Source organism: Anser anser (assembly GCF_964211835.1).
Source record: "Anser anser genome assembly, chromosome: 25".
Taxonomy (NCBI): domain Eukaryota; kingdom Metazoa; phylum Chordata; class Aves; order Anseriformes; family Anatidae; genus Anser; species Anser anser.
Genome location: NC_139746.1, coordinates 2,814,698 through 2,830,147, shown reverse-complemented (window position 1 = coordinate 2,830,147; position 15,450 = coordinate 2,814,698). Strand labels below are relative to the sequence as shown.

The window sequence follows — 15,450 nt, the reverse complement described above, 5'->3', positions numbered from 1 at the left end:
TGAAAAGTTTAATCTTGATGACACAACCATGCGTCAGTATGGTTTTGAAAAAGGTCATAACTGCATGTGAATGATTTAGACCTTAAAACAGACTACAGGAGAGAAAACTGCAAAGCTCAAGAGACAACTGAGAACGATTTGCTCCAGCAGACACACTGTCAATTGAGAATTTAAAGCAACCTACCACAGCAAATTCATCTTTGTCCAGGTGACCATCTTTATCAATATCACTGAGATCCCAGACCTGCAACAATTATGATAAAAACAAGGACTTGAGAACAAGTTACATTCTGTGCTTTTGATGTTAATCGTCATTGTATTAAGCATGCTCTCTAACAGCTCCTAACAGAGATTTTTTGTGAAAATCATATTAGTTACATTAGACATAGCTAAGCATTCTCTCGTGAAACAGACTGGATTTAGAGTTTTCTGGCAACATGAATCAAGTATTTTGTGGAAACACTGGCTCTAACAAATTCTGCATGCAAGAGAGGCAGGTTTTCCATCATTATGTATTGCAATTAAGGACTCAACAAGCTGACTAAAAACATCCAGAGGTGGCTTTTGGAATTCTCCAGATGGTGTGTGCTAGCAGATCATCACAATTTGTTTTATAAAAAAAGATATTTTAGAAGAGTCAATATAGTTCTAATTTGCATTGCATTCCAAAATTTCTAGTTTTCTTTTTTTAGTCAAAAAATGCATCCACTTCTCAGAATTACTTTGCCCATTTCTTCAATCTCCTATCTTGTGTACAAACTCTTCTTGAACAGGAACAAGCTTCCTGCATTTTGATCATGAAAATAACATGACAAAATATGAAGATATTCAAGACTGAGGGCTTCACAATATCCAGGTGTAGAATTAAAACAAGTCATACTTAAATTTTACAGATAATATATAGAAAGAGTTCTTAGACATGAAAGTACATCATAATGCAGATACAGCTCTTCCATAGAATGTATTAATTCTCAATCTTATCAACATGCAGACAGTAAAGGAACACATTTTAAATTAAAGTAGGAAAATACTTGAAGGTTTGCTTCCCTTGCAAGTATACAATGGATGTGCTAAACTCAGATCTTAGGAGTATTTATAAATATACGTGAAAAAATACTTGACAATTTGACAGCTACAATAAACTAGGATGTTTTAAAGTGCTCTCTTGTACAAACAGTGGATAGATTTAATGGTATGTCTAATAACTTGCACTTGGAAAAGTGACAAAACAGTGGAATACAATGTTATTAAAGCTATTATGGTTTAGGAGAGGTTTCTGTTGTTGTTGTGTCTTATTTTTTTTTAATACAATCTCAATCAAAATTTCCAGCTCTTAAAATGAACAGAGATAACGAAGCCAATCTACTTTAGGGCCTAAATTACTGTTATTATTCTTATTTCTAAGTGGATGACTTCAGACCCTACTTAACGTTCTTGCTTTATAGCATGCACTTGATGTAAAATCTTAGCCAAAATATGATCTATGTTGATAAGTTACACTTAAATATTTAACACTGCAACTAAAAGCTTAATAGAGAATAGCTACATCTAAACAGCATACTTACCCTTCCCAGGATATCAAGAGGTAGCTTTGAATTCATCAGTACTGGTTTTACTTTGTCTCCTGAAAGTAAACCATTTACTGGCAAAAGGCTTTCAAAAATACCATCAAACTTTGCTTTTTCTTCCACCTAGTTGGTAAGAAATAGCCTGAATAAGTAAAAAAGTGTGCCTGTGTGAGTGTTGAAAATGAGATCTTGCAAGAAATTAAGACTGGTCAGTAATGCATTTATTCTAAATTTCCAAGCTTTCTTGCAAGTGCCACCGTGCAGTATTTAAATGTAAAATCCATGGAACTAGATTTAGGAGCTTAGTTTCAAGGCTAAAGTTATGATACCTAAGAGATTTTAACGTGCAACACGTAAGATACATTTCTGTAGTGTTCTGAAAGTACAACACAATCTGATTAAAACACTCCTGACAAGATTTTAGACTAGAAATTACTCATTCCAAATAATTTATTTCCCACTTCATAGTACAACATGCAAGTAAAAGATCAACGTTAGAAGCTATTTTGGAAAATGAATCTGAAAAGTACCTAAATACAAATATTCCAATATATGTATCAAAAGTTACTTTATTCCAGTGATATATATCGTGTATATCGCTGAATGCTATATTAGAACATATGAACTCAAGCTTTAAATTAATACTTCAGGATGGATTTGGTGAAATGCTTCACTATTCTCAGTGGGGTTCCCTATACAAACAGGAAAGTGCCTACTATTAGGATTCTGGAAGAAATGTAGGCAGAAGATTAAAATTCATTGTGTCTTAAAAACATCACACCAGGGGTTGCCAAAGGTTTGTTTAATACTTATTTCAAACATAAAACTGCAGCTCAATATTCTCTATTGTGCACTGGGAAGGAAAGACTGCAAAGGAAGGACTTTTGAAATGGGAAATATATTTGATAAAAAATTGTCTCACTGTAAAAATTACAGACAAAGAAAATATTTACTTTTAAAGAATGGATGGAATGTGTTGTCTTTTACACTTACCCTAACAGCCCAGTGAGTCTCTGTTGAAGGTGGCGTGATCAGCAAGGGACTGCTAGTGTCATGCTAAAATGAAAGATTTATTTTTTATACACACACATACACGCACATATTTGTCTCTAATCCTTACTAAAGGCTTTAAGAGATGGTTACAGGCATGAAGCCTAACTACACTGAAAAAAAAAGAAAAAAAGCTGTATATATATCCAAATAAAAGAAGTATGTCATGCTAACTTGTACTGTTACAGTACTTGGATGAGGACTCTGTTCACTAGGTCCCCAGCCCCAGAACTAAGACAAGCTAAGGTACAGTTCCACATCAGCTTATGTAGGCAAAGCTGCAGTCATGCCCTTTACTGTTGATCCAGTCCCAAAATAATCTTTTTAAAATTATTTTTTATATATTTTTTTCATTAATTTAGGTTTTAGCCACATCAGCTCCCTGAACAAGCTGACTGTAGTTAAACTTGCTCTAATTTTGGAGTCCAGGAAGGGGCTGGAACATATTACTCAGGAAGACAGGAGAGTTGCAGACATGACTGCAGCTGTCTTAAGGAACAGTCTGACAGCAACCTGAAGTCTCAGAACCATGACATTTATGAGACAGATGATTCCAGTATTTCAGCTGAAGATTTCGCTCTCATATAATACATACATACATTCGTGTACATATTACTTACAAATTTAGGAGGTGGCACAGTCAAGTTCAGATTGCTCAGGTTAACATCATGGCCATTCTGTGCACATGCTACAAGGCGCAATGCGACATAGAAACCCTACAAACAATAGTGCTTTCTATTAAAATAAGCAAGCAGTTTGTCACCCTCTCCAATACATATATTAACAGCGTACACGTTCCCCTAAGTAAAGTATGGAAATAATAGATGCAGAGCCCCGCTCAGTTAAATGCAAAGCACCAACTACCTCACCACTTTTAAAGATGATTCAAGAAAGACTTTACAAAAACATGGAACAAAGAGAAGAAAAAAATTCAAAGCTAGTTTTTAAGAAGGACTGTTCCATAACTATTTTTAACATTTTTTTCTTAAGAATTAATGATATTCAGAAAACAAACAAACAATGCTCCATATCTGCATGTTTAAACAGAGAATTTATATTCCAAGCCATTTTTAATAATGCCAGTTATATTCTTCCATGCAAGAAAGATTTCTAAAATAGGTCCTAAAGTCATGGCTGGTTTTGTCAGTTTCAATGACTATGTATCTGTATCTCACACAGTGATTATTTACAAAACAAGAGGAAAAGAAAATGAGAACAGAAGTTCTCCAGCAGCCTCACTGAGTTAATATACTTGGATATGAGCAGCACTAGAAAAAAAAACTTCATCTTGTAAATGAAAACTTACCAAGAAAAAAAAAAAGCTAAGAATAATTATTATGGATATCAGGACTTTCTTGAATCAAGGCTCAACTGTGAAAGGTAACGTAAGAAGTTTACAGGCACATTTTATTTACCTGTTTATCCAAGTACCCTTTCCCTTCTGGGTCAGCCAAATCCCATATCTGTGGAGATACAAAATAAAAGCCACTGTAACTTTGAAATAAAATTTAACTCAGCTCAACACTTCATACTGAATGTCTTCTTGAACTGTTCATTGCAGCTTTCAAGTTATGAAATATAATGTTATTTAATTCTCAGGTTAACAACAAAAACGTTACACAAAAGACAATTTCTCCTTACTGCATCCAGCAAAACTCAGACCAAGACCTTGGAACTATTACCAATCTGTGGTTATCATAATGTTCAAAAGATTTGGTTTACATTCCACCGCATTCACATCTGCAAACCTCTTCTGCTCAATCTTAGCTGCAGTTAAACAAGCGAACAGATAATTACTGCACAACATCGTCTAATTCCTTCAACTTACTTTCCCAAGGATAATATCGGAGAGACCAGACTTTTTAAGAAACAATGCCGCTTCACTTGCCCCAACTCTCCCCGTATATGCTGGATCTACCTGAAAGACAAAAATTTACATTCAACAGAAGCATGTCTGCCACGAAAGCAGAGATGAGAAATGAAATCTCTTATCTCTAATTGAAAAGGAGTTATACATGCATGTGGCTACCACTCAGCAGAGAGAATTTACAGAAGTTTAGCATGGGAAAAGGGGAAGAAAAGAGAGGGAAACCTCAGGTAAAGGAAATTGTACTTTATTTTTTAATCTTTTTAAAAACCTACCTGTTTGTAGTAAGTTTCATATAATGGATTTCCAGTTGAAAACTGAAAAACAGGAGAGAAGCAAATGAAGAATGAATTGCAATCACAGATAGCCTACCTTTAGCAACTGAAAGAAAAAAAAAAGCAGCACATAATACTTTGTGTATTACTTCTATCAAAGATTTAAAAAAAAAAAAAAAAACAGTTAATTTGCTCAGATTTCAATTACCAAGTTTGGTATAAAACTTGGAAAGCAGCGATCCCCCAAAACTTGCAGCCAACAGACTCATCACCTTCTCCTTCACTAACATTCATACTTACACTCACACTTTTAACACTATACGGTACAAGGTTTTGTAGAACAGCTTTGAACTATTTGCCAAGGTATTTCAGGTGACAGTTTGAGACCTATGAATATTAAAGCTAGAGTTTTGATCATAACACTGACTTGACGACCTCCTACATCACATACATTTATGGAGTATTTTCAGCAAACAATTATACATGCACACAGCCCTGCTATCAAAATATACCTGTGTCTATTTATATTTTTCACAATCTTAAACAGAAACAGAGTTAAAAAAAATAGAATGAATAGTATGGTTAATTAACAAATGTTGCAATTCCGTGGCAACATTGTTTGAAGATTTCAACTTGATGTTACCATTGCATTAGAACAAAAGCAGCAAACACAAGGCCCTGCCTTCTGAAGTGTATTAAACAAGCAGATTCCTCTTCCCTCTTGCTGACATTCCAAGGAAGTGAGAGCAGAAACGCCAGAAGAGCAGAAGCCCCCAAACCCACCTTCCCCTTTGCCTCCTGCACTAGCCACACATGTTCTCGCCACGCCAAAGTCACACCTCCACACTTCTGCCTCAATGCCAACAGCAAAAAAAAATTACAGCCCAACCTCCGTCTCAAACAAGTCGCTCCTTATGAATGTCAGAGGCCTTAGAAAACAAGTGACAAAGCAACCCAAGAGTTCAGCGACTGAAGCGCAGGGATGTTGAAACATCCCAAAGCCTGTTCGGGATGTCCTACAGGACGTAAGTCAGACACCTGACGAATGATGACCTCACGCTCACTCTGTCACCTCCCAAATGCCATCTTCTTCCTCGTCACCCACAGGGCCTTCTGGAGGTTCTGTCTACTCCGATGAGAAGGGAGATGGAAACGTGACAAAAGAACACGAAGACTGACAAGAAGCATAAAACTTCATGTGGTACCGAGAACCTTCCTGTAAGTTTACAATAAACATGCCAGATCTTAATTTAAGGAGCTATCCAAAATAACTAGCCTCTATTAATCAAAGGCAAGTGAACACTGAGCACTTGGAATGTCAATTATTCTGCCCAGCTAGCAAGATCACGCATTTTGAGGACTTTCTTAAACATCTTGAAGGCACTCCACTTAACTCCATCAGCAAAATAAGCCACTGCATCCACCAACATCACGACATGCTCTTGTTCTTCTAGAAGCTGCAAAGGAGTTCAGAGTAAGAAAGCAGCGACCATAACTCATAAACCTGACTCATCTTTCTGCTGGCTTGTAAATGAATGACATAGTTAAGCACCGCGATCCTGTCCAAAGCAGGAAACACATCGTTCAGAGAAAAGGAGGAAATAGGAAATGGTCTGTCCAGCTCTCAATAAAACGTCACGTGTTTTAGCCAGCTTCCACCCAGCCATCACCTCTCATTTCTCAGAAAGCTCAGAGCAGCTAGCCAGAGACCAACTCCAAGCTCCTCTAACCAATTTGGCGAGTTTCCTAGAGCACGCAGAGACTGGATTCATACCAAGATAGAGAGCAAACCGCTCCAGCAGCCCCATCAAATGACCTCACCCCATCACCAGACGTCCTCCCATCCCCACTTGATGCTGTCAGCCACGGCATAGAGCTGACTTACCTGACGGAGGCGGCAGGAATCCAGGGTGTTGTGCTTAAAAGCTGCGAGGTTTCCTCTACGGCAATATGAATGCATTCAAGTGCTGCTGGAAAGCACTCCAACACTCCACTACTTGCAAAATTTTACAAAGCCTAAGCCTTTCTGACCGATTTACCTAAATGACTGCTTCTCCGTGATGAAGCAGACCAGACAAAATGGGCTCAACTGATAAAAATAGCATAGCCGCCTAGCCACCCATCACCACGCGTGACTACCTCACCATCATTCAAGATTATTCTGTGATTTGATGACATCAGCTGATAAAGAACCTACTGAACACGTTAATGTTGGCAATCAGACACATTTTGAAGGGTTCGCAGCTGATGAGTAGCTAACGGATATAACCTGTTATACGGCAGCTCGTGTGACAACACCGGTTTCTGCACCTACTCCATTTTCCCAAAAAACATCACCGAGGACCAACGCTTTGCACTGTCTCCCAAGCAGACACCTCAGAACTGTTGTGCCTTGCTGTTTCACCTCTAAACGATTTCCTGAGCAAATGCGAAGTTCAAAATCTCTGACAGCAGACCTGGTATACACGCCATGCAGCACACACACGGACGCGCCTCCACGTCCCCTAGCACAGATCTGGGAAAAAAGGCAGGAAGGAGTAAGCTGCTGCCACCAGAACAATTACTAAACTAATTAGTTTAGTAGTATTAATAAACTGATACTAAACCAGCTTCTCTTTGCTGAGGTCACATCTGGGCCACAAAGGACCCTGCATCAGAGGAACCATTTTCTTTGTTGCCCTCCTGATTCACAACTTTCTTTTGGCCGCTCATCACATCACAAGGTGGATGAGAATAGGTACTTCAAAAAGTGAAAAAAAACGGGTGTCCCACAGAGATGAAAGCTGAAAGAAGATTGCTGCTGCCCCAGAAAGATTACCTTCGCCTTTACTCTGCTTGGTGAGTATCCTGAGCTGTCTCAAAAGACAGAGCTACGAAATGATCTGCACTGTCCCAGTATCTCTAACGTACCTCTCTGTAACCTTCAGAGGCTGTAAATCGAACACGCCTGCACAACGGAAAGACTACAGATAAGGTGGCCAAATATTCAGGAAAATAAAGTTATCAAAGGTAAATCAAAACCGGTTCCCATTGTTATTTAACACCAAGAACTGATTTTATGTACTTGTTCTTCAGCTCTTTTTGTGCTTAAACAAAGACAGCTGAGATTTTTTTTTAAACTATTGTGCATACTGTAGGTTAGACATCTAAGTTTTTCCTTCATAAAAATGTAACTTCATAGAACAGGAAGAACGTTATAATTAAATTCATTCATGAAAACAAATACAATCACTTTCACATGCCTGAATTACGCATATTGTTTATAACTCCTAATACGTTGATATCAATATTCTTGTATTATATCTGAACATGCTTCAGCATTATGGTGCATGTAACCTGTCCTATTTCTTTTAATACCATTTCTGGCGTTTATTATAACTAGTGGATATCTTTGTAATAATTGTGAAATTGAGGCTATTAAAAGAATTTTACTAATTCCTTGTTTACTGCCCTGACTACAGCTAGATTATTCTTGACAATTCAATATAGAAAAGAAGTAATTCTTTTGAAAGCAATGCTTCCAATGAACTAGTTGTTAAATAACGTCAAAATAACGCGTATATATGCAGAAGGCCCTTTTTCGAGATAATGTATTATGTTATATAAAATACCATTGATGCAATTATAATTTGCACAACAAAGCAGCACAATTTCTAGTATAATAAATATTTGATGCGTTTTTACTGATGTACTACAGCTATTCCACAACAACAAACTCTTCCATGTCCAGGGTTTATTTTCTATGTATATATTTTGCACCACATTGCTTGACTCAAAAACTTTGGCTAACCGTTTGTATGTTCATGGATGTTCTCAGATGTTTCTGAACATGTTCTTTAATTAAACAGATGTTCATCAGGACTCTTACTGCTTCCCAAAAGCTAAAAAAGGGTATTCTCTCTTAATAAGAGGCACAACAAATTATGTATCATCTAAACATAACGTAGCCTCACTGAGAGAGAAATTTTCAATGTCACAAATGAAAGTTTATTATTAAATGGAAATAGACGTATTTGAATAACTTGAACTAGTAGCAGTTGTTCTGAATTCCTGCCTGGCCTAGACACAATCTAGAAATAAAACAGGTTTTGTTTCAAGGCATTAGAGGGATTATTTTGTTTTTATTGTTTTGCAGGAAACAAGTAAATTGAGTATCTCCACAGCACTATAAAAAAGAATACGCAGTGATCACACTGATCAGGCTGAAATTACTTCGGTGAGAAATTAATCAAAAACCTTAACGACAGCAACAACAGGATTCTGGATAAGCATCCCAAATGCTGAGGCACAGCTCAGCACAGGGGCAGGCCGACCCTTGTCGGAGCCCAGCTCCAAGGCTCGCGGTGCTCCCCTTGCCCCCCAAAGCCTGTAGCTGCTGGGTGAGCCCCTTCTTCTCCTTCCTTCATCCTGGATCCTTCTGTGGCGTGCCTGCACCTCTCGCTACTCCTCGTGTGCCTCCCAAACACTAAATAACAGCCGTGACACCCCAAGAGCCGAAGAAGGAACCACCCCGCGTTACAAACAGGCAGACGGGGCGACGTGCCTCAAGTCAGCGTCCGGAGCAAAGCAGGGCGCCGGCCCCAACCCCCCTCAGCCCTGCCCCGGACCACCCACCCCGACCCCCCCGGGACTTCCATGAGGGGAGGGCGCCGCCGCCTTTTGTGCCCCCACAGCAGCGGCCGGCCCCGGGGGGCTGTGCCCAGCCCCAACCCGACCCCGTGGGGGGGGACAAGCGGGGCCTGCTCCCCGCCGCGGGCCCGGAGGAGGGAGCCCCACCGGGCAGGGCCCGCTCTCCGCTCCCCCCGAGCTGCGCCCAGCCGCCGGCCCCGGGGGCCCGCGCCTCCCCTCAGTACCCCCCGGCTGAGGCGCCGCAGGGCCGGGCCGGGCCGGTTACCTGCTGGCTGAGGGGGATGAGCGCCGCCATCTTCCTCCCGCTGATTCGGGCAGCGGCCGGGGCGGGGGAAAAGGCGGGGGAAGGCGGGGAGAGAGGCGGCGGGAGGCACCGCCGGGCCTCCGGGGCCTGCTCCGCCGCCTCCCCGAGGAGAGGGGCCGCGGCTTATCGGGCTCCGGCAGCCGTCCCCGCCCCGAGGAGCGGGCGCTGAGGTGGCTGTGCAGGCCCGCAGTCGGTTTGCTCCCCGCCGTGGCTCTGCTCCAGCTGCCTCAAGCGAAGCTGGCGGTGACCTACCTACGTTGGGGACAAAGTAGGGCTAGGGAAGGCAGGAGCTGCCTTAGGGAATGTTGTTCCAGGTAACTCACGGATCGACCTTTTAGCTGGATGAGCTGTGGCCAAGTTATCTTTTGACTTTGTTACATGAAACCTTGCGGAAACAGACTTCACCCGGTTAAGCTGCCTCGGGTCTCCGATCCAACATTCAGCATCAAATATAACAGGGTTAACAACTCCCTGCGTTGACGGCATAGATATCAAAGAACAGCCTGAACAAGGCAAGGTCAGTGCAGTCATATAAAAGCTACAGCAAGAGGGACCAGCACAGGAAAAGAACTAAAAACTATCAGTGGAGTGTTTTTCAGTGCCTGTAAAAATTCTTTACTCCATAGGGTCATTACAAGTTGTCTTACAGGGTGCAGGATTCAGATAAGTGAAGGAATTTGACCTCAATTGCACCACAGGCCAGACATCAAGCTTCCACTGCTCCTTCCACTCCCCATTTCCTTACTACACTAAACTGTTCAGGCAGCAGCAGGAGGTGGTATATCGTAGCTAAGAAGTAAACAAAAAATGATGGGCTTAATGTCTGGCTTCAGTTTTAGCTAAATTTATAGTATTGCTTTAAAGAAAAGTGAAAGAAAAGGAAAGAAAAAACCCACACCTAGAAATGCAGAAGAGCAAAGCGACAAGAGAAAAGAAGGAAGAAAGGACACATGATAGAAGTGACTGAACAAAGTCAAAAGAGCAAGTTACAGAAGGTCAAACAAAAATATGCAGCGGCTGCTGGTTCAGAAATACTTCCTCATCTCAGCACCCCTTCAAAACCAGTATTTCTATTGGAAAAGTTTGAATGTAGTTTTAGGACAGCTTCTAGGTACTGTTAACAAGGTTTTGAAGGGAAAAGTGATCTGATTATTTGTTTCTAAGGGCAGATTTGCAGATGGACTCCTGTCACCTAATGACATACACTGAAGCCAAAGACAGATCAGCAGGTAAGTACCACAGAAAAGCCAAAAGCAGCCGTAGCAGGCTCCCAGCAGCAATACAACTGTAGTAATCCTTGGAACAGGTGCACAGTTACTACAAAAGCTTAGCAAAGCTTATCTCCTTAGTTTCAAGTATGTAGTGAAACACGCTTCACACATCTGACATGCCAAATCTTTTAATGAAGTAACAAAAAGCTCATTTTATCTCCTTAAAACGAGCATGAATTTTAATATTAAAGTTATGAAAAAACTGTAAAACAGTTCCAAAAATGGCACTTTCAATGTAGCACTTAAAATGTATTTAATACAATTGCTATAAAAGGTTAATTTTTAATAACTACATTATAGTACTTTTATTAGAAAGTAACTAAAAGTTCACAGAAATTTTTTTTTGAAGTCCAGTCTTAATACAGCTTTAGCAATGCAAATTTCAACAAGCTGTTAGCAAAACATCAAAATCTTTATAGAGAGAGATAATTTGGAAAAAAAAAAGTCTTTCAAATAATTAAAGTTCTTCTTTCTTGACAGAGCTCCTCATCACTCGATCTCTTTGAGATTTTCTTTTTTCCTTTATTTTTTTCTTAAACCGTTGCTCAAAGTATTTTTCTTCTGTGACCCTTTCTCTCTCCTGCTCCTCCTCAGTCTGCCTGATGTTCATTTCCTTTTCAGGATCCTAATATTAAAGATTTCATTTTTGTGCACCAATAGGATCTTGCTCAGATTAGACAGAATTTTTAAGATGTGACAATCAAGAACCAAAATAAACAAGAATTTCATGTACTACCTTTGTTTCTCCCCATGTTTCATCTCCAAAGTCTTCTGCATAATCCTCATCATCTGTTATCAAGAAGTTGTCAAAAATTGTGCCAGCTCTCACCTTTGAGGAAAGAGGGGAAAAAAAAACCAACAAGATGCCCCTGTTTTCTTTATGGTTCTAGTTTCATTCTTTTAATAATGTTTGCATTATATATTCAATAGATAGAAAACACGTTAAGAACCCCACAGCTTTTTGCAGAATTTAATAAAGAATTCTGTCTGTTTTTGGAAAGTTGTTTCAATTCTTGAAAGTAGTTTATTTTAACTTTAGATGCTTTACTGCTCATAGAAATTTTAAGTCTCAATTTTAGCTAGTGATGAAACCTGAGGTAGAGGAATATCTCAGAAGGGCCTCCAGAGGGCAGATTTCTCCTCGTTAACCTTTGAGAAAGTCAGGAGTAACTGAGCTGCCTGAAGCCTCAGCTATGAGCCTCAAGTCAGGTGGATTAAGTCATACTTTACAACACTCACACAGATTAGTTTAGGCCCCTCGCTTACCTGTAAGATGGTTACGAACCAAAAAGCAACTACAACAGAGGATGAATGCATTTTTAAAGACCTTGCAGTTTTGTATACGTATTTAAATGAAAGGAAGTTAAAAACACTGGTCATCACAAAAGATTCCAAAGTAACAGATAATGCTGACATTCAAAGGTAAACGAACTGCCATACACCCAGTGAAAAAAGTTCTTTATTCTCCACTATCTGCAGCAAGCTCAGCTCACCTGCCAGATATCTAGTCCAATAATGCTGATGTTTTCATAACTGTAGATATTGTAGTCTGGCGAGTAATTTGGATTGTCAATCTTTGGGTGAGGCCAAACCCCTCTGTAATTTGGGTTATCAATCTGCCTTGGTTGCCACTCCCCCTAGGATAAACCACATATTCTGAATACAGTCAGGCAAAGAAAAGTTGCTTAACATACTATCCATAACTAGATCTACGAGACTGTTTATACTCTGTACAGAGGATTCTTGACCATAGGGTAACTCCATTTTCCATTCACAGAATCGTCCCAGTCTTCAGGTTTCTCAGCACTAGTGTCCGTAATATATTCAGGTTCATCCCAATCCTTTAAAAAGGCACAGAAAGGTTAAAGAAAGCAAAACTAGTGCACAGTTCAACTACATCAAACAGTTTCAATAGAATCGAAATAACCCAATCATGCAGAATAAGTATAGATTCAAGAGACCAAGTTACCTCAGGTTTGATGTCATTTGGGTCATCAATTTGGATTCGATCATCCCAGTCATGGGGTTTCTTCACTGCCGGATCATTAATTTTCCTTGGTGGCAAAAAATCTAAATCATCTTCTAAGTTGCCTGATGCAACCACTGCATTATCAATTTTTACTTTGTAAGTCTGATCTGGCCTTATAATCAAAGTATACAGATGTGTAAAACCATCAACCTGAGTTTTAAAGAAAGCAAATAAAATCTTTTAAAAGCTTTAAATACAGCTCTTAGGAACTTCCTTGAATCAGAGTTACTAATTCTAATGGATTTTTTCATAAACAGTAAGAAAAAAAAATCCATTTTCTGTAGAGGGAAAACAAAATTAATGACATGTATTAACATTCCAAGTATGTTTTCTAGTCTTCCCTTCTGGGTCTGAACAAAACAGAATGGTTGCAAGAAAACACAGTCCACATCTGATTGGCAAAGGGAAATGTCACGAGATTGAATATGGTGGCATATAAACTAAAATGATTACTTTATCTAAGTTATTTACACCCCAAATAGCTGAAACAAAGGCACGTGAAGTTTACTGCATAGCTTGAGAGCAAAAATATTTAAAGTATAACCAGCAACTTATATTTACATCACAGAAAAAGCATGCTCTTTCAGAAACACTGAATCAAAGTTACAACAAAGAAATACAAAGTAATACAGTTTTTAATAACATACGTCAGCCTTACAACCTAGTTCCACCCTCTATCAGGGTCAGGTGATTAGGAACACAATCACTGAACTACAAACATTATTGTGAACTGCAAGATATCCGAGGTCCCGAAATTAACATGATTTTTAAGAGAAGGTGAAAGACAACTTCTCAAAGGTGATACATGCTTGGAATTTCGCTTGTTTGCTTTTAGTTCTTAATATTTTTCTAGTTTGGTTATTTTCAAGTTTATCTATTTCCAAAACATGCATTTACCTTACATCTGATTGGTTTCTTCATTGGGTGGGGTTTATTCTTGTAATTTAAAATAACATGGACTTTCTTTGTTTCAGATCCACAGATATCTGGCCCTACAAAGAGATAACAGGCTTTGCATCCTTAACTTGTTTGCAGAAAGATACTGATTGTTTACTTTTCCTTCTAACACTACTAGACATCTCTCCCATTCCACATGATTTTTGTGGAATGCCATTCCGTTTTTAATGATTGACGTGGCTTCCATTCAGAAGTCTCTAAAGCTACCTTAGAATTAGATTTTGTCTAGTCTTAGGCTTAGTTCTGTTACGGCCTTAAGTCAGAAAAAAAAATCCAGGCAAGATAAAAGTTATCTGTGGCATAAGCTGAATAACTGTGTAATCACATGACCTACATAATGACAAATTTCACTTAGATACAAACGCACAAACTTCACCACATTACACAGGAACGTATGTAAGAGCAGATAATGGCCTACAGAACATTATTTCAAGTAAAAGCCTTCAAAAAAGTCTTGCTGAGCAACTTTTGTTCTATGCACGCTCTCTGCAAGCATGGAAGAGCTCACTGCTTACAGTCACAACGTTTTTATTTTCATGAAGCCTTCCATTATTTTTTCCTACCATTCCAAGAACCTTCCTTGAGAAGCTGCACAACAGCAGGGGCAGTATTTTCATAATGCAAAAGTAACTGTAAACTCACCAAACATTATATAGTAATGGGAATCTCCACTCAGGTTCTTCTGATCCAAGTCTGAGGAAAAAATCTTAATGTATCCCCCACCACAATCTATTTTCTGCTCATGTTTCACAGTATATTGAATGACCAGAGTCTTCCCTTTGTTACTAAACGGTTCAAATCGTGAGGAGATTGCATAAAATTTGGAGTTCTCACTAGTTTGGAGGCCTGTAAAGATAATTAGGATAACATTCAAACATATGCTTTTCTTGCTATTTGGGGAGAAAGAACACTTTTATTGCCACACATGGCAGGTGCTATAAAAGCCAGCTCCTGAGATAGCATCCGTGGTATATTTTTCACAAAACCCACACACCTTTATCTCGCACTGGATCTCCGTAGAACTTCCCAGCAGTGAGTCTAAACGTCCCAAGCCTTTCTGCCTTGTACTCGGAGTGCACCCACCTCTTCTGCCAGCCGGCTGCCCCACCGGGCGGTACCAGCACCCACAGGGGGACACAAAATGGCCGTTATGGGGGGTGACAGCATGGGGGGGGGGGGGTCCCTTCCTACCCCCTGCTTCCTCCCTCGCCCACAACCTCCATCCAGAAACTGCTCCTGGAAGTACACCGCGGCCCGAGCAGCCCCCAGCGCGGCCCCGAGGAGCAGGAGCAGCCCCAGCCCCAGGCCCCGCCTCAAGGCGCCGCCACCGCCCGGCCCGACCGCGGCCGCCATCGCCCTCACACAGCGGTGGCCTCGCGCCTCAGCCCAGCGCAGCGCCGCCGCCTCGCGCCTTCGGGGCTCGTCCGTTCTATGGCGGGCTCTGATTGGCTACGCGTTCCCCACTTCTTGATAGCCGCCATCCGATTGGTTTAGCCTCCC

The 15,450-nt window shown here is 40.2% G+C and overlaps 2 protein-coding genes across 10 annotated transcripts in view; both read right to left on the bottom strand.

Annotated features, from left to right (window-relative positions):
• The window catches only part of EPS15L1 (epidermal growth factor receptor pathway substrate 15 like 1), a 38,287-nt gene extending 27,847 nt beyond the window's left edge, over positions 1-10,440 (bottom strand). For 2 of the 9 annotated variants that reach the window (XM_083811297.1, XM_083811298.1), the window contains exons 1-8: positions 6,646-9,329; positions 4,761-4,802; positions 4,447-4,536; positions 4,034-4,081; positions 3,239-3,334; positions 2,562-2,624; positions 1,566-1,691; positions 185-244 (exon numbers count right to left, since the gene is read on the bottom strand). In XM_083811297.1, coding sequence (XP_083667423.1) covers positions 185-244; positions 1,566-1,691; positions 2,562-2,624; positions 3,239-3,334; positions 4,034-4,081; positions 4,447-4,536; positions 4,761-4,802; positions 6,646-6,720 — 600 coding nt within the window. In that variant the 5' untranslated portion in view covers positions 6,721-9,329. Of the gene's footprint in view, positions 1-184; positions 245-1,565; positions 1,711-2,561; positions 2,625-3,238; positions 3,335-4,033; positions 4,082-4,446; positions 4,537-4,760; positions 4,803-6,645; positions 9,332-9,654 lie in introns of those variants that run through there. The other 7 variants (XM_083811293.1, XM_083811296.1, XM_083811294.1 and 4 more) reach the window with 7 other exon arrangements.
• Positions 10,441-11,076: 636 nt separating this feature from the next.
• Positions 11,077-15,303, bottom strand: CALR3 (calreticulin 3; the record flags this gene model as incomplete). The annotated part of the gene is made up of 9 exons (XM_083811330.1): positions 11,077-11,589; positions 11,701-11,793; positions 12,458-12,601; positions 12,692-12,805; positions 12,934-13,143; positions 13,891-13,985; positions 14,593-14,796; positions 14,945-15,049; positions 15,168-15,303. The coding sequence occupies 9 exons, from the start codon at positions 15,301-15,303 to the stop codon at positions 11,422-11,424; spliced, it is 1,269 nt and encodes a 422-aa protein (XP_083667456.1). The 3' UTR covers positions 11,077-11,421.
• Positions 15,304-15,450: the final 147 nt, after the last annotated feature.